Source organism: Haliaeetus leucocephalus, unplaced genomic scaffold (assembly GCF_000737465.1).
Source record: "Haliaeetus leucocephalus isolate CR32 unplaced genomic scaffold, Haliaeetus_leucocephalus-4.0 Scaffold184, whole genome shotgun sequence".
Classification (NCBI taxonomy): domain Eukaryota; kingdom Metazoa; phylum Chordata; class Aves; order Accipitriformes; family Accipitridae; genus Haliaeetus; species Haliaeetus leucocephalus.
In genome coordinates this window covers 3,092,311-3,111,437 of record NW_010972620.1, presented here as the reverse complement: position 1 = coordinate 3,111,437, position 19,127 = coordinate 3,092,311, and the positions used below count along the sequence as shown (strand labels likewise).

Genomic DNA, 19,127 nt, shown 5'->3' with positions numbered 1-19,127 from the left:
GAGCATCCTGCATTGTACTGGGGACACACATCCCAGCCCTACCCCTTCTTCCCAAAGGAGAGGCAAGCAGCTGAAACCCATCTGACCACGGCCTAAAGAATGTCTAGTTGGTCAGTTTGCCCTGTGTTAACACTGTGTTGAATAAGAGCAGCAGACTAACTATGATAAAATCCTAACTCAGATCTTTTCCACCAGCTCTTAAATTAAATGGGAAAGACTGTTCCCCCCTCATTTTGAACAAGTGTTAAAACTTGTCAGTGTACTAGGGCATGTACCGGTTCTCCTGTATCACTGATAAGAACATGTTTATAGACTAAAATGCTACTTCAATTAAGGACGGGAGCACTGAGCTCTAAATTAGTATCAAAGGTGATATTTTAGAAAAATTTAAAACTTCACTACTGTTTAAAGAAATAAACCCCACTAGTACGGATGATAGCAGTGTAATACCTATACACACAGCTGGTATCCATTTGGTCGTTCCCAGAGGTGGAGATTAGGGAACATCAGCTCTGTAAAGATAGATGGCCACAGCAAAAAAGCATAGCCACACTGACAAAGCTTTCTCGGTAAAGAGTTAGCAGAGGTCTCGCTGCTTCTTGAGTTCACTTACAGCCTTCTCCTGGAGAAGAACAGGACCAAGGGGTTCCCAGAGCTAGTCCTGTTCATTTGCACAGGCTGTTTTTCACCTTTCATTTGATGTGTCTCATCACTCAGAGAAGAGCTTTCTCAAAACTTGGGTTACATGGGTAGTATAGAAAGAATCCAAAGGGGTAGACAATTGTCCTTCTATATCTATTTATTTCAACAAGGAAATGAAAGGGACACCAGAAGAAGGTCAGGCTCTTTCACTATGAAAAGACATACTAGGCCCACTAAGAAGTTTACCTAAAGGGATAAGGCTTAGCCAAACTGAGCTGATGTCAGGAAATGGGCACAGAAGACCCAGAAGCACAGGAGCATTCCACATCCAAAGTCACTTGATGCAAGGCAGGGGAGGGGACTTAAAGATGATGTGGCTCCCTGCTAACTTCCCCAGCAGACCCCCTACATCTCAACTACACAACACTAAAAACAAAATCCTTCCCAGCCAAGACAAGCCCATAAATGCACTGCCACACAGATCCACAAAATTCTTTAATGTCCCACTCCTGATGTGATGCTGCCTGGGGATTACCCTACCTCTGGACCTCCAATCCTATTCTGGGCTCCAGCACACCAATTCAAGAAGTCTATGTCCATGGATTTGGGAGTTTTCAGAGAAACCAACCATTAAAGCTGTTTTCCAGCTTAGTTATAAACTATAATCTGAAATAAACATTCCTATCTTTCCGGGAACATTTCCAAGGATAAAGCAGACTATAAAAAGTACATGTAAAGTTTGCACATTAGCACATGGGGCTTCAAGGCTGCAGCGTAAGTAGTTCAGGTTTGGGGGTTTTTCTTTTGCCTCATCAGGTGTATGGCTTCCCAAGACCCAGCAGTATAAAGGGGAATGGCAGCTCACATAGGCATCCTTATGCTACTTATGAATTAGCTACTATACCTCCAATTAGAGCTGTAGCCTCAGCAGGACAAAAAACACTCTGGATTTAAGCTATAGTAGATTTAGGAGCCCCACAGTCTCTAGTGGAGCAAGCAAACATAAAGCTGACTCATACATATCTCACATAGATACATGTTGCAGAGAAGAGAGACACAGCACCCTTTTCACCTTGAGAAAATTCAGCACCAGAAAGCTAAGTGCATTTGCTAATCAAGCGGGTTAGCAAATCCTAGCTGCTTCTTTTTCTACTGTTCTAGATGATTGGAATTTGGATACTTGCACTATTTCTGCTCAGCACAGCAGAAGGTAAGCATATGGGGTTAGTATTTATATAGCCTTTCTATGCTGCTATATTTTGTGAGATATTATTCTACACTATGATGCCTTAAAACTTACTGATTGAGGTTACATAGTTCACTTTCCTATACAAGAACAGTGAAACAAGTGTGTGTGCATGTTGTCCTTCCTCTTCTCCACTCTGGAAATCCCACCCTAGGAGTGTGCAAGAAATGCTGGTGGTTTCCATCTCATAGCAAAGCTATTGCTCTACCAAACCTAGGAAAGTATTTGTTGTACTCTTCTTTAGTGATGGAAATGGAGAAAAAGCCAGGGGTGGGGGGCAGAGGCAGTCTAATGAGGGTATAACTTCATATTCAGCAGAAGCCGCTGGCTTGTATAGTATAAGAGTTCTCATGTACAGTGTAGTCAGCTCTTCAGCACAGTCTCAAGTTATTGCTGATTATTTGCAATATCCTGGCTTGGTATTAGGAGAAACTCATCAGCTGTCTTTGCCTTAGGCAAAACACAGCTGGGGAAAGACCCAAGGTATGGTACAGGATACCCATGGAGAAACTTCACTGAATACTTTGTTGATGAGCAATAGGATGGTTTCTTTCCTTGGGGCAAACTGTAGCCTTTGAAGATCTGAGAGAGGGCAACTACTGGTCTTTGCTTTCTGTAAACCGTAGGAGTTTCAGGAAACCAAGAGACCTCCAGAGAAGAGGTGCTATGAGTTATGACTAGCCTGCTCCACTTCTTTGCTCATTCACATATTATTGATCTCATCTGTGGGCTACAGGCAATGAAGTTTGCTATGAAAGGCTTGGATGTTTCTCAGATGATATACCATGGTCTGGGACTGCAGAAAGACCAATCCATAAGTTACCCTGGGATCCAAAAAAGATAGACATTCACTTCCTCCTGTACACAAGAGAAAATCCTACTGTCTTTCAAGTAAGTATTGCGGTTTAAACATTAGTAAGTCATATGCAAAAAGAATAAATAAACACAGACTCCAGCTGTGTTCCTGGAAAGTATTAGAAATGGCCAAGCCTCCACTTTATGCAGGAGACAAGCTCTTCCATCTCCTTGGCAGGGTCTCGGGGACAGAATACCCTCCTCCAACCCTCACAAAGCAGCACTCCCCCATTTTTTTCCTGTATGGCCACTGAGAAGTACTGGAAAACTGTGCATTTTTTAAATTGTTGAGTAATTTTTTTTCCACAGACAAGATAAAAACACATTAAAATAAAGTCCTGGCTGCTCTAAGACATGTGTCAAAGCTTGCTTTGAATGGAGATACAGATCTCAAGCCACAGTCACATAAACACTTGCAGATGAGTTTAACATTGCATAACTTTTAAATGCCTGTACAGATGAGCATAGTTCAGGTCTTTGCAATTTTGACAAACTATTTACAGAAAGCAGATTTAAATGTTTATTAATTAATTTAACATCTACAACAGGAGATCTCTGCAGTTGATGCCGTAACAATTGACTACTCAAATTTTAATGCAAGTAGGATAACCAGATTTATCGTACATGGATTTATAGATGATGGAGAAGAAAACTGGCTGTCAGACATGTGCAAGGTAGGTACCATGGGGAAACTGTGTCCCTGTGAAGTTCCTTAGTTTGCATTTATAAACACATTCCTATAAATTGCCTGTTTTCTCTATTTCTAACCAATTTCTCTCATGGTACTTGTAGTGATAAGAAAGGTTAAAAGGCCACATTTTCAAATTGTTAGCAACTTACATATGTAGCTCTGCACCTTGAGGAAAAGCAGGAGGTAAAATGCATTCAATTCTTTTCTTTAGTGAAGTGAGTGACAACAAGATTTGGCTCGTAAGCGTCCTTTTTCTTTGTGAAAACAATACAAACCCTGGAGCAAGATACTGCTTAGGAACTAGGGTGATTCCAGAAATAATTGCAGACTCATAACTATTGCATCATATTTCTCCAAACAAGAGACAGGTTTCTAGATGTGGAAAGTCCATCACAAAGGTATGGGCTGCCACGCGGGTGTTGGAGGCTGAGGACATGGGCTGACCATTAACAGAAGCAATAAAGCTGTAGAAACGTACATCTGGAAGGGAACTCAAGGGCATCATTTAGAACAAAGCTTTCAATCTAGAACTTGCTATGAACAGTGAATGAAATAAAACACTCTGCTTTATTAATTTTGGTGCTAATTCTCCAAGTTATTTCTTAATCTTGTCCCCATATAAAGTTGCAATTCCAGCTTGTGGTCTTCTCAAATCCTATAAACATGCTTTCTGTTGCAGCTGCAGCTAACGAAAGCTACTAGTCATACAGCACAGAGCAAAATACCAGTTGATGGCACATGACACTTTTAGGATAAGATTTTTTTCAGCTAACTATTGACACAACTACATTTTTGTTCAAATTCTGTATTCCTATTTCACTTATGAGAACACTGTGAGAAACAAGTGAAAGTCCACTAAAATCAAGGTATTTCACATTTATTGCATCCCTGTTACCTGGTTCTCTTTAATACTAGGTCAAAAGAATATAAATTAAACTTATTTGACAGTTTCTTGTTGAAAAAAAGCTATGTTGATTATCAATTTATGAACATTGAGGAATGACTGTTAGATTTGTTAGTTAATAATTTGTTCAAAGTATCAGAAGCAGATTGATGTTTTTATATTTCTCAGTCTCCCATTTTCCCACTCTTAAAATAGAGATTTTTTTCTAGAACCTCACAATCTACAAGATAGCTCACATTTTGCTTCAGCTTAAATCCTTTTTATCAATTTTCACAAGGATGTAGACGCATCAGATAAATCTTTAAATTCTTTCTCTATTACGGTGACCTATGTTTTATCACAATACTCCAATTTATCGAAAAAAATAAAAATAAAAAAATTGGTCTCAGTGAATCTTTTCAGTAAAGAGCAGAGCAAATAGGATCGTGACTAGATCAGCCCCTCCTATGTGTATCTGTTATTTACTTTCCTTCCCATTAAGTAATAATCCTATCTGCACATTTATTTTTACCACTTCTAACATAGCCACAGACAATTCTATTGCCTTTTTTGTACTTTGCCAGTCGTAACTTGTTTTGGATGTTTTACAATGTCTGAACTTAAAGCAAAGAATAAATATACTAAAGCTGCTAAAGCAAAACACATTTAGCCAAACAACCCAGCTCAGAGGAGAAAAGCAAAGCTTCAGATTCTGCAGCAGACAATAAAGTATCTGCCTGCATATACATTGTCCCAATTAAAGCCATAAATCTGAAAAGAATATTCAGTGACACCAGCAATTTATGCACCCTCTTATAAAAACACAGTCTCTTTCTTACAAATCTGTATCAGAAAAACGATTATCATCAATAAATATAATTTCTAATTGAATTTGAATTAAAGAAGTACTTTTAAATCACTCGAATCAGTACAAGAGTAGAGCTCTTATTTAGTGTTACATATAAAGTTTGATTGAAATTAAAAATTAAAAGTATCAGTATTTGTAGTGTTTTCCCTTCTGCAAAAAATACTGCTACAGCTATTTGAAATGATGGTGTGGCCATTACTGCAGCATACCACCCTATTTCAGCATTGTGTGAGCACACATACACCTGTGAGCAGGCAGGGCCACATATATATGCTAAGGTTTTGGTTCTTAAAATGTTCTTATACAAATTCATGCACCATTTATGAATTGAGCTCTAATAAGCAACATGAACCAATTCCAGATTGCATTTACTGTGGGGATCTTTGGTTTTTACTTTTGTTTTACAAAACAGAGGATGCTTTCTGTGGAAGATGTGAACTGCATCTGCATAAACTGGAAAAAAGGCGCAAGATGTCAGTACACCCAGGCATCAAACAATGTCCGTGTTGTGGGCGCTGAAATAGCTTATTTTATAAATGTTCTTACGGTAAGAATCTTGCAGTTATAAAGCTATAGTTATAATGCTGATTTGAAAGAAATACTATTCAAGAACTTTCATGAGTGTGAATGTAACCAGCAGAAAACATTTTCTTCTACTCAGTGATCATTTTAGAAGTTGTGCTGAAGACAGACTTTTTTTTTTTTTTAAGTTAGAGAACTATGTCATAACAGCAGGGTTAGCCAACTTAGGGATATGAAGTTCTACAAGATGTCCCCATAGTATAGCCAAACAGTTATTCCATAGATGTTAACAGATGTAAAGTGTGTAGTTTTAAATGCGCAAATAGACACAGCAGACTGCCTTCTCAGGAAGACAAAACCTACCAAACTGCTCTTAAGAATGCCAGAAAATCAGCTGGCAGCCAGCAGCAGCTGGAGGACAACTGTTTTCCAGTGAGCAACAATACCTGGGGACAAATAGGACCCAGCCAGCTGCCTCAGGGGAAGGTCACTGTGTACACTGCCCAAATCTACAGAAGGTACCACATGCCCCCTTTCTTAGCCAGCTTCACATGGGAAGCGATGCTTGGTTTGAAGCCTTCTTTTAATCTAAGTGCTTTCAACACACAATTCCCATAAAAGAACTGTAAACTACTTAGATAGTAGGCTGGGTCTAGAAGTGCTCTGACCCATGTCTCACTCTCTACATCTGCATTGCAGCCACTGACTCACTGTCCAAAAAGGGTGAAGGCATCTCTCGTCTCATGTCCTCCTCCAGCTGCATGTGGTTCCTGACCTGCCAGGTGTAATTAAGAGTTCCTGCCTGGCTGAAACTTGCAAGCCAGATAAGCATCCTGTGAATCTTACTGGGTCTAGGATGTAAAATAGATACAGAGCCTCTCAGGACTCTGTTGACAGAGCTGTCTAGAGTTTTTGCAGCCTTCAAATGAGAGCAGCACATGAATAAGGAGTTTTGAAAAATCTATGTATTGGGCATAATTACCTAAACTGGGAAACAGATGCTGAAATACTACAGGAGTTCCTGAGTCTGTAGTCAAATTGAAAGTAGTTTTTCAGCCCCTTTTTACTCTTCCCTGTTGCAGATGAAAACAGATGTAGTGATTTTTTATATTGCTATTTTCTCAGGAAAAATATAGATACTCTCCAGCTGATGTTCACATAATTGCCCACAGCCTTGGAGCACATGTGGCAGGTGAGGCTGGCAGGAGGGTGCCAGGGATTGGAAGAATAACTGGTAAGTCAGTGACTAAAGACTTCACAGCTTAACAAAATGTTGCTGTTCAATTTCTGTTATGATTGTATCTGACTGTGGGCCATAGTTTAGTCAAGGGTAATTCGGACATTACAGAACTTAGCTTCTTTTCATAGTACACCAGGGAGTGGTACCCTGGTAAGTGTGGGAAAACAGTCAGTGTGATGATTATTTTGCTTGCATATGTTTACACAGCAAAGGAAAGGCTCTGTACAGCTAACAGAGACAGAAGGCCCCCTGCAATACATTAATTGACTTGCTGATAAACATTAATGGTTGTGGCAATCTCTGCAGAGCTTGCTTTCTGGTGCTTCAACGTAGCGGTGTTGCTGCCCAGACCAGTGCTAGTTTGGAGCAGGAAGGGAGCGATGCTATAACATAACAATACTCCATTGTCGCTGCTAAAAACGAACTTGCAATAGCTACCATACAACCAGAACCAGCTTTAGTTGCCATGATTGCTTTTCATAATGATTTGTCCAACACTAATGTAATAAAACAGACCAGGAGAGTAATCCCTACCTTCCCTGTCCTAGCAGCTTTTCTCCTGCCATTGTCATCTTTCATTAATCTGGCCTGTTATACAGCAGCACATCTGATGCACAATATCACCCACTGCTTGCAGGTCCCTCCAAAGCATGCTAGAAGCAGCACAACAGCGAGCAGTTATTTTGTACTGTAGTTTTTCTAACAAATATCATTTTCCAGAAAAGGATGGATTAAACCTGACATTTCAGAAGCTGTAGGCTAACCTTCCTGATGTACTCATTATCACCTTGCTTTGCTATGTCTACGTAAACTTTTCACCTAGTAGAGTACATTAACGGTAATTAAATTACCTTTTTTGTTGTTTTTATTTCCTGCAAACTTTCTAAAGTTTCATTTCTTCACTTAACTGTTGATACACTGATCTCTGTATTTCCTTGGCAGCAAAAATTGAGTCGCACAGGATTATATCATCTGTCCATATTCAAGTAGACTTACTAAGAAACTGCACTCATACTTAAAGAAACAGTCAGATTTCAACTGAATCCCTTTTTTTTTCTTCCTGAGGGAGATCACAGGCATTATGTTTAGACAACCTGTATTAGTTTGAGCTACATGAGCTCCCTCTTACTTTCCAGATAATATCAGAGCTGACTGATCAGAAAGCAGCCCCCCATTTTCACTATATTCCTAAGTAATAGGTGTCCCTTTTAAGTGCTCCCACATTTCAGAGTTTAGACGTTTGTAAGGAATATGATGTTGTTCTCTTAATTTTTGGTCAGCTGTACTGATTCACTTTTCGCCTGCCCAGCACTGAATTGCTCTGTTGTCTTTCCCTGTTGCAAGTTACACACTCTATGCTCTGAGAAAGTGAGAAAGCCTCTTGCTAAGCCAGGTTTTCCTGTTCAATTCTATCAGGGAGGGCATTTTTGGTTCTGGTTTGTTTTATAGCTGTCCACATATGGCTCTGAATACGCAGAATCTGGACATCCTCCACCGGTCCTATAAATAGTGTCTGTGTCTTGCAAGATCTAACAGATCAAGCCTCTGTGACTATTGGCCAGAAGCGTTTTCTTCTTCCCTTTGATCCAACAGCAAGTTTTCCTTTTTCAGCATCCTTTGGCTTGTAATCTGCTCTCTACCCACACTAGCTGAGAGCAAACGACTCTTGAAGGAACCATTTTGCAACACTGCAAGACTTAAATGATGAAAATGCGTACGGCCAAGAGGCAAAGCGAAGTTCCATGGAAGCGCAGGCTGTCTCAGATCTCTGCCCACAGCAGGAGCATCAGTGCAACATAGCCACCGCATAACCGTTCACCCTATCCCTGTGCTGTTCTTCAAGGGATAGCCCTCATCTTTCTTAAAACGTTTAACTGACTCTTTAAGAAAGAAAATGGCAATCAAACAGGCATATTTATTGCAACATGAATTCATTTCTAAAAAAGATATTCAGATATTCCAGAGACCTCACAAAGCAGAGACACCATTTCGAGCATTTTAAAACCTCCAATAATGTCCCAGAGAACAAAACTGAAGAGAGGTATTATCAGCTAAACTTGTGATCAAACCACGCCTTTCTCAAAATACAGGAAACTCACCCTGCAGTCTGCATTCTTTAGCAATTTTTTAATATGTTCAGCATTTCCAGAGTTTAAAGCTATGGGCTTGATCTCCTTATTCATCATGGAGGCAGCGCCAAGGGCGGTGTGCATTAAGCAGAGTGACCTTTCATACACAAAAGACAATTTTGGTTATTATTAACGCAGCCCTTTTCAATTGTTACTTTTCCTCTGGGATTTCAGGCTTGATGAACCTTGGACTAATAGTCTACAAAATAGTTTACTAAGAGCAAAACCAAATCTGCTGCCCAGGGACAACAAGAGATGCAAGTATAAGGTAGCAAAAATTATGCAATTTGCAAGACTTTACAAGCTCCTGAAATTGCTGCAGCAATTTGGGAAGCAAATGAATTCTGTTTTCTGCTAGGATCAAAAGCAAAGATCATCACTTCAAAACTAGATGTTTTTCCAAAACCTGACTGGAGCCACAAGTAGGCAAGCTGGTTCCAACACCTCCAAGCACATGGGGTGCTATCAGCATCAATTACTGTTTGAGTACATTGAGTTACATGGGATGCAGACGCAGTCACCTCAATTTGAGCAACATTATTAAAGGGAAGTTCAATTTTTAAAAAAAGTTACATCCGAGTGCTGGGAGTCAATATTCATGTAAATCAGTAAAATTTAATAGGCTTCACACAGATAACCCTTTCTCCTTCCTGAAAAGCCACTTGGTAAGAGAGAGCACATGTTATCATTTTATTAATGCCTATACTACTTAGATATAAGGAACCATAGGCAACTATATATGTAATATTCGTTATATACAATCATAGTGTTATGTAAAATGATACATCTATATCTCCTTATCTATACATAACACTAGTCTTTTTCTTTCAGGACTGGACCCTGCTCAACCTTATTTCCAAGATACTCCACTTGAAGTCAGACTGGATAAATCTGATGCAGAGTTTGTTGACATTATCCACACAGATTCAGCTCCCACAATCCCCTACTTAGGTGAATATTCAGCTCTACTGTATTAATACTAAATTATTTATGCTTTGTGGCACTTAAGTGCCTAATCATTCATCAAGACTCAGTTGTGCTGGGTGGTGCATAAACACAGAACAAATACACCATTCTGGTCACTAACAGCTCATATCCTAAAATACCAAGCACAGACAAACTTCAAGCCAGTAGCTATAGGTATGAGAAAATACTAGACAATATTAATTTCAAACCTACTTACCCCTGCTTTAAATGCTTCAGGTTTTGGCATGCCCACAGCTATAGGACATCTTGACTTTTACCCAAACGGAGGAAAGCAAATGCCAGGGTGTGGGAAGAACCCTGTTTCACAGATTGTAGATCTCGATGGTATCTGGGAAGGTAAGTGTGTTGATTACATTACAAATTCAGGGGAAGCTCACCCCTCAAAATGTAAGGACTTAACTTTTCTTAATTCAGGTGTTTTATATTAGCTTTTGGTGTGTCCATCAGCAATGGCAGCTGCAGAGTGCAGTGAAACTGTTGATATGCTCAAAACACACTATTTCCCAAAGCTTATTCAAAAATAAACAAGACAAAGGCGTTGCCTCTGGAAAATATGCCTCCTCTAAAGTATTTTACAGCAGAAACAAAAGTTACTGAAACTGTGCTAAAAAGTTTGAAGGGTCTGTAACAACACATTTCACTTTGTTTCTATTTAGTTGCCCAGCAGCAATACTGGGTGGAGCAGGGCAATGATGCTCACAGCTATTTCTGTTAGGGTATCTTCAGCTGCAGTTCTTCTGAGATAGAGCAATTTAATTTTTTTTTAATTACCTATTATAATCTGGGTTGCATTAAAGCAACATCATTGTGTCTATTTTTAGTCAGCTAAAAAAAAGATTGGCACATAGCTGCTCAAATACACTGTTCTCTGTTGTTTTACATGGTTCTAATAAAAGCTCTAAATATTAGAAAATTTCCTTATAAAGTTTAATTGTACATAACATTAAAAAAAACTCCAAGATTTCTGCTGTAGAGATTTTTCAGTATATTATCTGAGCTCTTTCCTACTTTACTGCAAACACCTTAAACTCTGAGAAACCATGAACTTATTTGTGATGACTAGCCTTTTTCTCCAGGTTTTATTCAATGCAGCTAGAGGCATTACTTTTTCTTTTTTTCTTTTTTTTTTTAATAAACTTGTTATCAATAATGGGGAATTAAGGCACAAAGAAATAACTGTGTTGTATATGATCTTCTTTTTAACCTAAAGTCAGGAAAATAAAGGCAACACAAAGGAAAATAATATATTCATTATTTTAATTTTAAGAGTCTCCCTTCCTTAAGCACCCCCCCAATACTAATAATTTTGTTTTGAAGTCCTCAGCTGGAGCAAATCAGCATTGCCCTAGGAAGTTCACTGTTAAATACTTTTCATTTGGTTTTCTTTTGTTATGGTAATGCAGCTGTTGCCTACAAAAGACCTGCTTCATGCAGTTCTCATTTCTATTGTGAAACTCGGTCAGATTGCTTGAATAAGTGTTTGTGAGGGAAGGTGAGGGCCTGGGCTGAGCTGAGCTGCACAGTTGGGCTCCACAAAGCATTTCAAGTTTGCATTTTATACCTGTTGAGTCAGTGACATTCCTTAGAGCATCAATTCATTGGGAGAGCAAGCTTCAAACCTTACGTTTGATACTCCAAGAATTGTGATGAGGCTTTTGAGGAGGAACGATGTATCCCAATGACATGGCAAGGGCTGTGCCAGTGTCTTTCCTCGAATGGTAACAGAAAGGGAGAACTAACCTGGGAGCATCTTTTCACAGGAACTCGGGACTTTGTGGCTTGCAATCATTTGCGGAGTTACAAGTATTACTCTGACAGTATTATCTACCCTGATGGATTTCTAGGCTATTCTTGTGCTTCATATGATGTTTTTGACACAGTAAGTATTTCTCAGAGCCTCAGTATGGACCATATCAAAAATAGTGTCTCTTATATATGCATCTGAAATTCAATTTATTTATGCTAGCTTGCACCCAATGAGTGCATCTGTAAGAGAAGTAAGGGTCAGACATCCTAAAGTATTATACCTCGTTCAGCTGACATGGGTCAAAGTAGAAAAAGGCAACAACAAACAGGGACATCCCTCGTTCTGTGCTGGTGTGACAGCCCTGAGGTACTACTGGAGCTAGTGTGGCTTCTGCAGGTCTGCTCTGCTGCATCAAACTGGGGAAGAGGTAAGGAGAAGAGCCTGTCCCTGTAATCACCAAATGTATTTATCAAACTGCAACGAGTGGAATCCCATACTGTAGCTGATGAACTTTCCAACACAGCTTAAATGTTTTCTTTTCAAAACAACAAGAAGGAAAATAACATGTGATGACCTGATGGGGTCAGTCCATGATCAAAGTACTTTGGTGACTTAAGATGGCCTCAGGGACAAAGCACAATGGTTTATGGACCAAGGTCAGGAAGCCCTTCCCTGTCCCAGACTGGGACATGAGGAGCTACAGCCCAAGAGTAGCAGGGAGGCAACGGGCTTGTCATATCCTACAGACAGAGGTATAAACTTACATAGTGCTTAGATTGACCTTTACACGTTCTGAGCAGGTAATAGAAGAGATCACACTTCTCACGTCACTTTGGGAGAAGGTGACTACCTGCTTCTGTCACCATAGTAGAAAACTGCTTTCATGACAAAAATGAGCTTTGTTTTCAAGACAAAGCCTTTCTTGGCCCAACCTGAAGGTATAAGGAGACATAATTCTTTCTCATCAGTTGCTGGGAAGGACACCTCCTCCTCCCCGCTCCAGTTCAAGACTACTCAAGGATGTCACTGCTGTGGCTGGATTGAGCTAGATGGCATGAGAAAAAACATAGAGCCCTGAAAAATCAGAACCTTTGAGAAACTTGTCTAGCTTATATGATCTTTCCTAAGTCACAGAAAGTGTTACTTCAAATTTGTTGTTGCTGTGATACAGGGCCAGTTAGGTGGGTATGTTAAAAATAAGTCCTATGACTAATTTTTTTTTTTCTTGGCTGGCTGGATAATTTTATTAATAGATATATTTGTTTTCAATAGGAAACCTGTTTCCCTTGCCCACGAGACGGATGTCCAAATATGGGTCACTTTGCAGATAAATTCAAAGGGAAAATTAAAAACGATTTCCTGAAACTTTACCTGAATACTGGAGAAGCCAGGGATTTTCCTCGTGAGTTTCAATTGCTTCCATTGCTACCTACTCCTTGTAAACAACCCTTTTAATTTTCCTGTTTTACAATTAATTTTAACAGATGAACAGACCTCATAGCAGTGCAGTGGCTGTTCAGTCCTTCATGCCTTTTTCTCTTTTGGTCCAACACTAGTGCACAATTTTGGGCCCTCCAGTACAAGTAAGATACTGACAAACTATAGAGTCTAGTGGAGGTCACTGAGATGTTTAGTGGGCTGCACTACAACGTGCAAGGAGAAAGGTTAGGCAATGCACAGAAGTTGCAGCAAGGGAATTTCTTAATTAAATAGTATGAAAATTACTGTCACAATGACAGTAGTTAATTGCAGGAAGAGGGGCCCAGAGAAGCTGGGAAATCGCCATCTTTGGAGATGTTCAAAACTCCATTTGACAAAGGCCAAGAGCAAGCTGATTGTAACTGGCCTTGTTTGAGAAGTGGATGGACGAGATGATCTCCTTTACAACCTCAGTTATCCTAAATGTCAGCTCTCACAAGACTGTTCTTCCTTCACCTTTGTAAACAAGAATCAGAGGGGGAACAGCCGCTTTTGCTAATTGCACACTCAAAGAAAGTTCCCACCCACAAAAATAATTTTCCTTGAGCTTCAGAACTTTTTTACACTCCTTCTACACTGCTTATATTCTGGTATGTATCAATATTTATTCCTAACACCTCCTTCTTTCCAACTTCACTGTATATGAAAACCTTCATGGTCAAAATGCTGAGGTCTACATTGTGTTTACCATGTTACAGACTAGCGCTTTCTTTTTTTCTTCCCAGAAAGTAACACAAATGTCTACCCATTTCTCATGTTGATCTCATTAGGGCATAATGACAGATCTGACTTGCTGGTGTTTTGTATTTGTTTTGCTAAGTTATAACCCAAGGAAGAACAACAAGCACCAAGATTAATGTGTGAGAGCATTGTGTTAACCCCTTTGAGTCCAGACAGCCTGTGATGTAGCCTTGAGCTGAAAGTGAAGGACAGCAATGATTTTCTTTTCTTTCAACTACAGTGTACAGACTGAAAAAAAAGACAACACTTGATATTTTGGAGACTGTTTCTGCCTGGGTACAATCTAACTTACTGTATTTCTTCTGTGTAGTGTGGAGGTACAAAGTAACCGTGACCCTCTCTGGAAGGAGTAAACTAAAAGGATATGTAAATATTGCCCTGTATGGAAGTGGTGGGAACACAAGACAGCATCAGATCATCAAGTAAGTTAAAAATTCAATAGAAAAGAAACTTCTCTTCTAGAATATTTAATTCATATTTTTAATTAATATTTCTGTTTAAGTTGGTCTTATTTTAGAGGTAAAATTCTACCCCCGATGTAAATGCAGCGACAGTTTGCTCACTCTGGCTTTACATTTGAAGGGAGAAGGTTAGAATGCAGGATTTTAAAATGTTACAATTTGATGTTACTTGTCTGCTGTCCCACTAAGGTCTTGCTGGACCTACACTAGTGGAGTTCTTATCTTTTTGTCTTTCACAGGCTTGTAAAATGTTCCTGCCACAGCTGCTTACAGCTAAAGTTACCTCATGATTTACCATATAAAAATCTATTTTTTTTATTGCTCATAACTTTGCCTGCTTACACTGAAGCTGCTTGCTTGCCTTATGTGGTTTTGTTTATTTGCATTTTTCTTGTTTGTTTCAACTAAAATATCTGAAATGATGAAAAATAGGGAGAAGGCATTTTGATGTGGGTTTTGAGTTTTATTTTTTGGTTTTGTTTTTTGTTTATTGACAACTATGTCACTTCCACTTTTCCAAGAAGGACTTTGCATCTTCACACTTGGCAGCAGGTGTTTGCTATGAGCTGATCCCAGTTTGCTGGCATCCATGCATTCACCTGACACGAGTCTGCCAGTACTGAATGCACTCCAGCACTCTCTAGCTGCCGTTTGCAGGGCCTGTGTCAATTCAATTGCTGGAAATGAACTTTATTTTCCTCAGCAAATCTTGCTCTAACCTACCAGGCACCACTGTGGAGCCAGTAAAGAAACAAAAGGCAAAGGGATTTTGTTCTGTCTCTCATTACTTCCCCTACCATAAGCCTTTTAATATGGAGAAGAGTAAATATCATCTTCTGAAGGCAGATGAATGAGAAAGTGCAAAGCTAGGGGAAGGAATAAAAATCCTCATGAAGCTTGTTAAAACAGTACAGGTTTCTGCTGGGTGGTTCTGCCGGGTCCTTTGCTTCTCCCCCTGCCGCCCCCCCCCCCGCCGTATCTCTCAGGTCGTGTCTAGAATAACAGTTCTGCAGTGATAAGGCATCACACATTCAAATGTCTCTTGACTTCATACAGCAGGAGTAAATTTAAGAAAGTAGCCCTTCACCTTCAGAGCATGGGGGTGGGACGGGGCAAAGGAGAGGATCAGAGAAGCATTGGCTCATATTCAGTGAGATGTAGTAGCTGAAGCCATTACCAGTCTCAGACTGCTGCCATTTAGAGCTTTGATGCGCGTGAAATGAGTAGCCAGATTAAAACTATGGTTACCCAAGAGCAGATGTACATTTGACTCGGCCACAGTGCTGCAAGTGTGGGAATCTCTGCTAGAGAGCAGGGCTGAGCAGCTGGTAGATAATCCTTTTGGCCAACCGCCAAAAATGCAACATCTGTATCATATAAATTAATTAATATTAAGTGAAAATTTCATTAATGTGCAAAAAAACCTGCCTACATAAGCAACAGGGAGCAAGCTCTACCTTCTCCACAGGGATTGTCCTGTAACTGGATCTTCATTGTGAGGTGTGACTGCGGCATATCAGGCCTACCTGCCTTTGCTGCTTCTGACAAACACTGATTTGGGATGAATTATGTTGGAAAATGGGCAATAATGATGTTACTATATTATAAGCTAAATACTGTCTCTCTGTTAACTTTCTACTTACTTGCTACCACAGCCAATCAGTTAACAGGACTGGTAATTCATATTAAATGCTAGCATGCCTCACATCCTTAAAATGTTATTTTTTCACAGGGGAACCCTCAAACCAGACAACACTTACATAAACTTTATTGATGCAGAAGTTAATGTTGGAACTGTTACAAAAGTTAAATTTCTTTGGAACAACGACCGGTTAAATCCAACTTTTCCTAAATTAGGAGCTGCAACTATCACAGTACAATCTGGACAAAATGGAAAAGAGTAAGTATATGCATTGTGAAAATCTTGAAAGTTACTCAGTAATACAGGTGACAAAATTATATGTGGGCTTTCACAAGAAAAGCTATTGAAAGCATTAAAAGAAAAAGACTCTCAAGAAAACCTTTTATTTCCTTCCTTTCAAGACACTGTTCCTCTATAGTTCAATTCACTACTACTTCAACTCTTTGCCTTAAATAACTTCAAAGAAAAACTTAAAATATTTCCAGGCTTCAGAAGAGCAAACTTCCTGTATAAACCTTTGGGTGAGAAAAATTAGCCATGGCTTGGATTATCAGCATCATTCTTGCCAGGCTCCTACTGTCCACAAGAATAGGTTATCTGTGCCTGAGCTTGCATTAGGACGTCTGACTTACTGTCAGCTGGAACCAGCAGACATTTTCCATTGATATTGATGGTCCCTGAGATCATAATTGATAAAAGAGGACAGTGATAATATGCCTACCCCTCCAATGAGCAAGGCTAATACTTGGAAGCTGCGCTTAAAAGGCTACATATAAAGTTGAGGGAGAGAGGCTAAAGCTGATTTCTCCAGACTTTGTGGAATATGGCTTGGATGTTCAGGTTATAGAATTATGATTTACTGATCCAGCTTTAGTCATTTTCCTGGACGCTTTAAACCAAACTCCCTCATTTGCCTGATCAGTTATTTTATTTTATCCACCCCACGACTGGGTATCTGGAAGAGGAGGTAGAGTATATGTTTTAGACCCATATACAAATTCATAGTTAAAATGCCATCACTTAAAAGACAACATGGGAGACGGAAACAGTTTCAAGCAAAGCAAAATGATTACAGACCAGCAGCATTACCTTTAAGCAGAGGTCCTAAGTCCAGTTGTAGTTTCTATTCACCAAAGCACATTGCTGATGAAGCGTACACCTGTAGAGAGGCCCTCACTCTTCTATTGACTCACGGCCTTTGCACAAGTAGTTGTGACAATCTGCGTAGTGATGGTAGCACAAAATCTGGAAAAAAAAAAAAAGAAACTAAAACTGAAGGAAGGCAGGCAGTGAACCAGAATGAATACAGTCCTTCACTGCTTTCCCTAGCAGTAATATTTCAAACTTAGGAGCTCAAAGTATGTTGTGTTCAGTTGTGTCAAATGACAAACCAGGTTACTTATATTAAAACAAATCTACTTATATATTCTCAACAAATGTTGACAACTCAAGGCACTTGTATCTTTTTTTCTTCAGATTCCGTTTCTGTGGTTCCGAGACAGTGAGGGAGGATGTTCTGCAAACTCTTACTGCTTGCTAACAGCACATACAGATGCCCAAAACCTTGCTACCAATAAAAGCTAGTCATGCATAAAACACTGGAGTCTGCGGTCGCTGGAGTTCTAATACTGGTGATGTGTGTTGGGGGTTTTTTTGCTGGTTTGGGAGGTGGGGGTTAAGTCTGTGGATACCTCTCTATAGACAGAATTTTTAGAGTAGCTTTAGGAGTGAATGAGCCAAAGCCTGTTGAAAAATTCCCCTGATTTCAGCCTGTTTAAAAATAATTTCAGACAAGAGGAGGAAAGTGGGCAGGTAACAGAATCTGGAGTGTGGCTCCTGGGCAGTACCAAGAGAAAGCAGACCTGCTTGTGAGTAGAAAGCTCCAGGGAGACCATATAGCAGCCTTCCTGTACCTAAAGGCAGCCTACAAGAAAGCTGGGGAGGGACTTTTTACAAGGGCATGTAGTGATAGGATGAGGGGTAACGGTTTTAAACTGAAGGAGGGCAGATTTAGATTAGGTATTAGGAAGAAATTCTTCACTGTGAGGGTGGTGAGGCACTGGAACAGGTTGCCCAGAGAAGCTGTGGATGACCTATCCCTGGAAGTGTTCCAGGCCAGGCTGGATGGGGCTTTGAGCAACCTGGTCTAGTGGAAGGTGTCCCTGCCCATGGCAGGGGGGGTGGAACAAGATGATCTTTAAGGTCCCTTCAACACAAACCATTCTATGATTCTATGAGAGGATTAAGGAAGCTGATGTTCTTAAACTGAAGGCTAAACCCAGAATTAGTGTGAGATAAAGATGAAACAGAGATAGGAGGGTGAGTGGTTACAAAATGAGGACAGAAGTTTAATTTTAGTTCCCTGTGAGAGAGGGAACAGTGAACATGATGGAGAACTGGTATTGTGTTCTGGTATGTTAATGCTGAACTAAGCTTGTACCATATAATCTGGACAGAATGAGAATCTAAAAAAGCTGCAGAGCAAATTTCAAATGTTAATGAAGTTTCACTAAAATGCTTATAATCAGAACAATCACCAAAGCATCCTGAAATCCCATATCCTGGCCCTCAGCCTTGAACAAAACTGCCAGATGATGAGGTCAAAACAGGTAATGCAATAAGGGACTCACTTTTTCCCTGCTTTTTGATAAACACATTCAGCTGAAGTGTGGATAGTTCACAAATTAATTTCTGTCCCTACGTAATCCTGTCTCGGCTCCCTCAGGCTGCTGCTGCTTCTCCTCTGCTGCCAGGGCAACCCCATCCTCACTGAAAAAAAACACAGAACCACCGGGGCCTGGAGATCTACCACTCCTTGGGACCTTTTGTCTTCACCAGTTTCTCTTGAGGTTCCCCAGACTGGGGCACTCCACTCTTTCTGCCTCTCTGTCTGGCCTTTCCTCCCCCAGAATGTCTTGTCCTGAAGGACATCAACCCCCTAGCAAGGCTTTGGATTCCCCTTGTAGTGGTGGAGGTGGAAACCGATTTATTCGG

At 40.0% G+C, this 19,127-nt stretch overlaps 1 protein-coding gene across 1 annotated transcript; it reads left to right on the top strand.

The window, feature by feature from the left end:
• The first annotated feature begins 1,803 nt into the window (after positions 1-1,803).
• Positions 1,804-17,673, top strand: LOC104830046 (inactive pancreatic lipase-related protein 1-like). The gene is made up of 12 exons (XM_010564710.1): positions 1,804-1,852; positions 2,625-2,779; positions 3,292-3,417; positions 5,598-5,732; positions 6,833-6,941; positions 9,908-10,027; positions 10,280-10,399; positions 11,824-11,942; positions 13,083-13,212; positions 14,341-14,452; positions 16,224-16,391; positions 17,610-17,673. Exons 1-12 carry the CDS (start codon positions 1,804-1,806, stop codon positions 17,671-17,673), a joined length of 1,407 nt encoding a protein of 468 aa, XP_010563012.1.
• Positions 17,674-19,127: the final 1,454 nt, after the last annotated feature.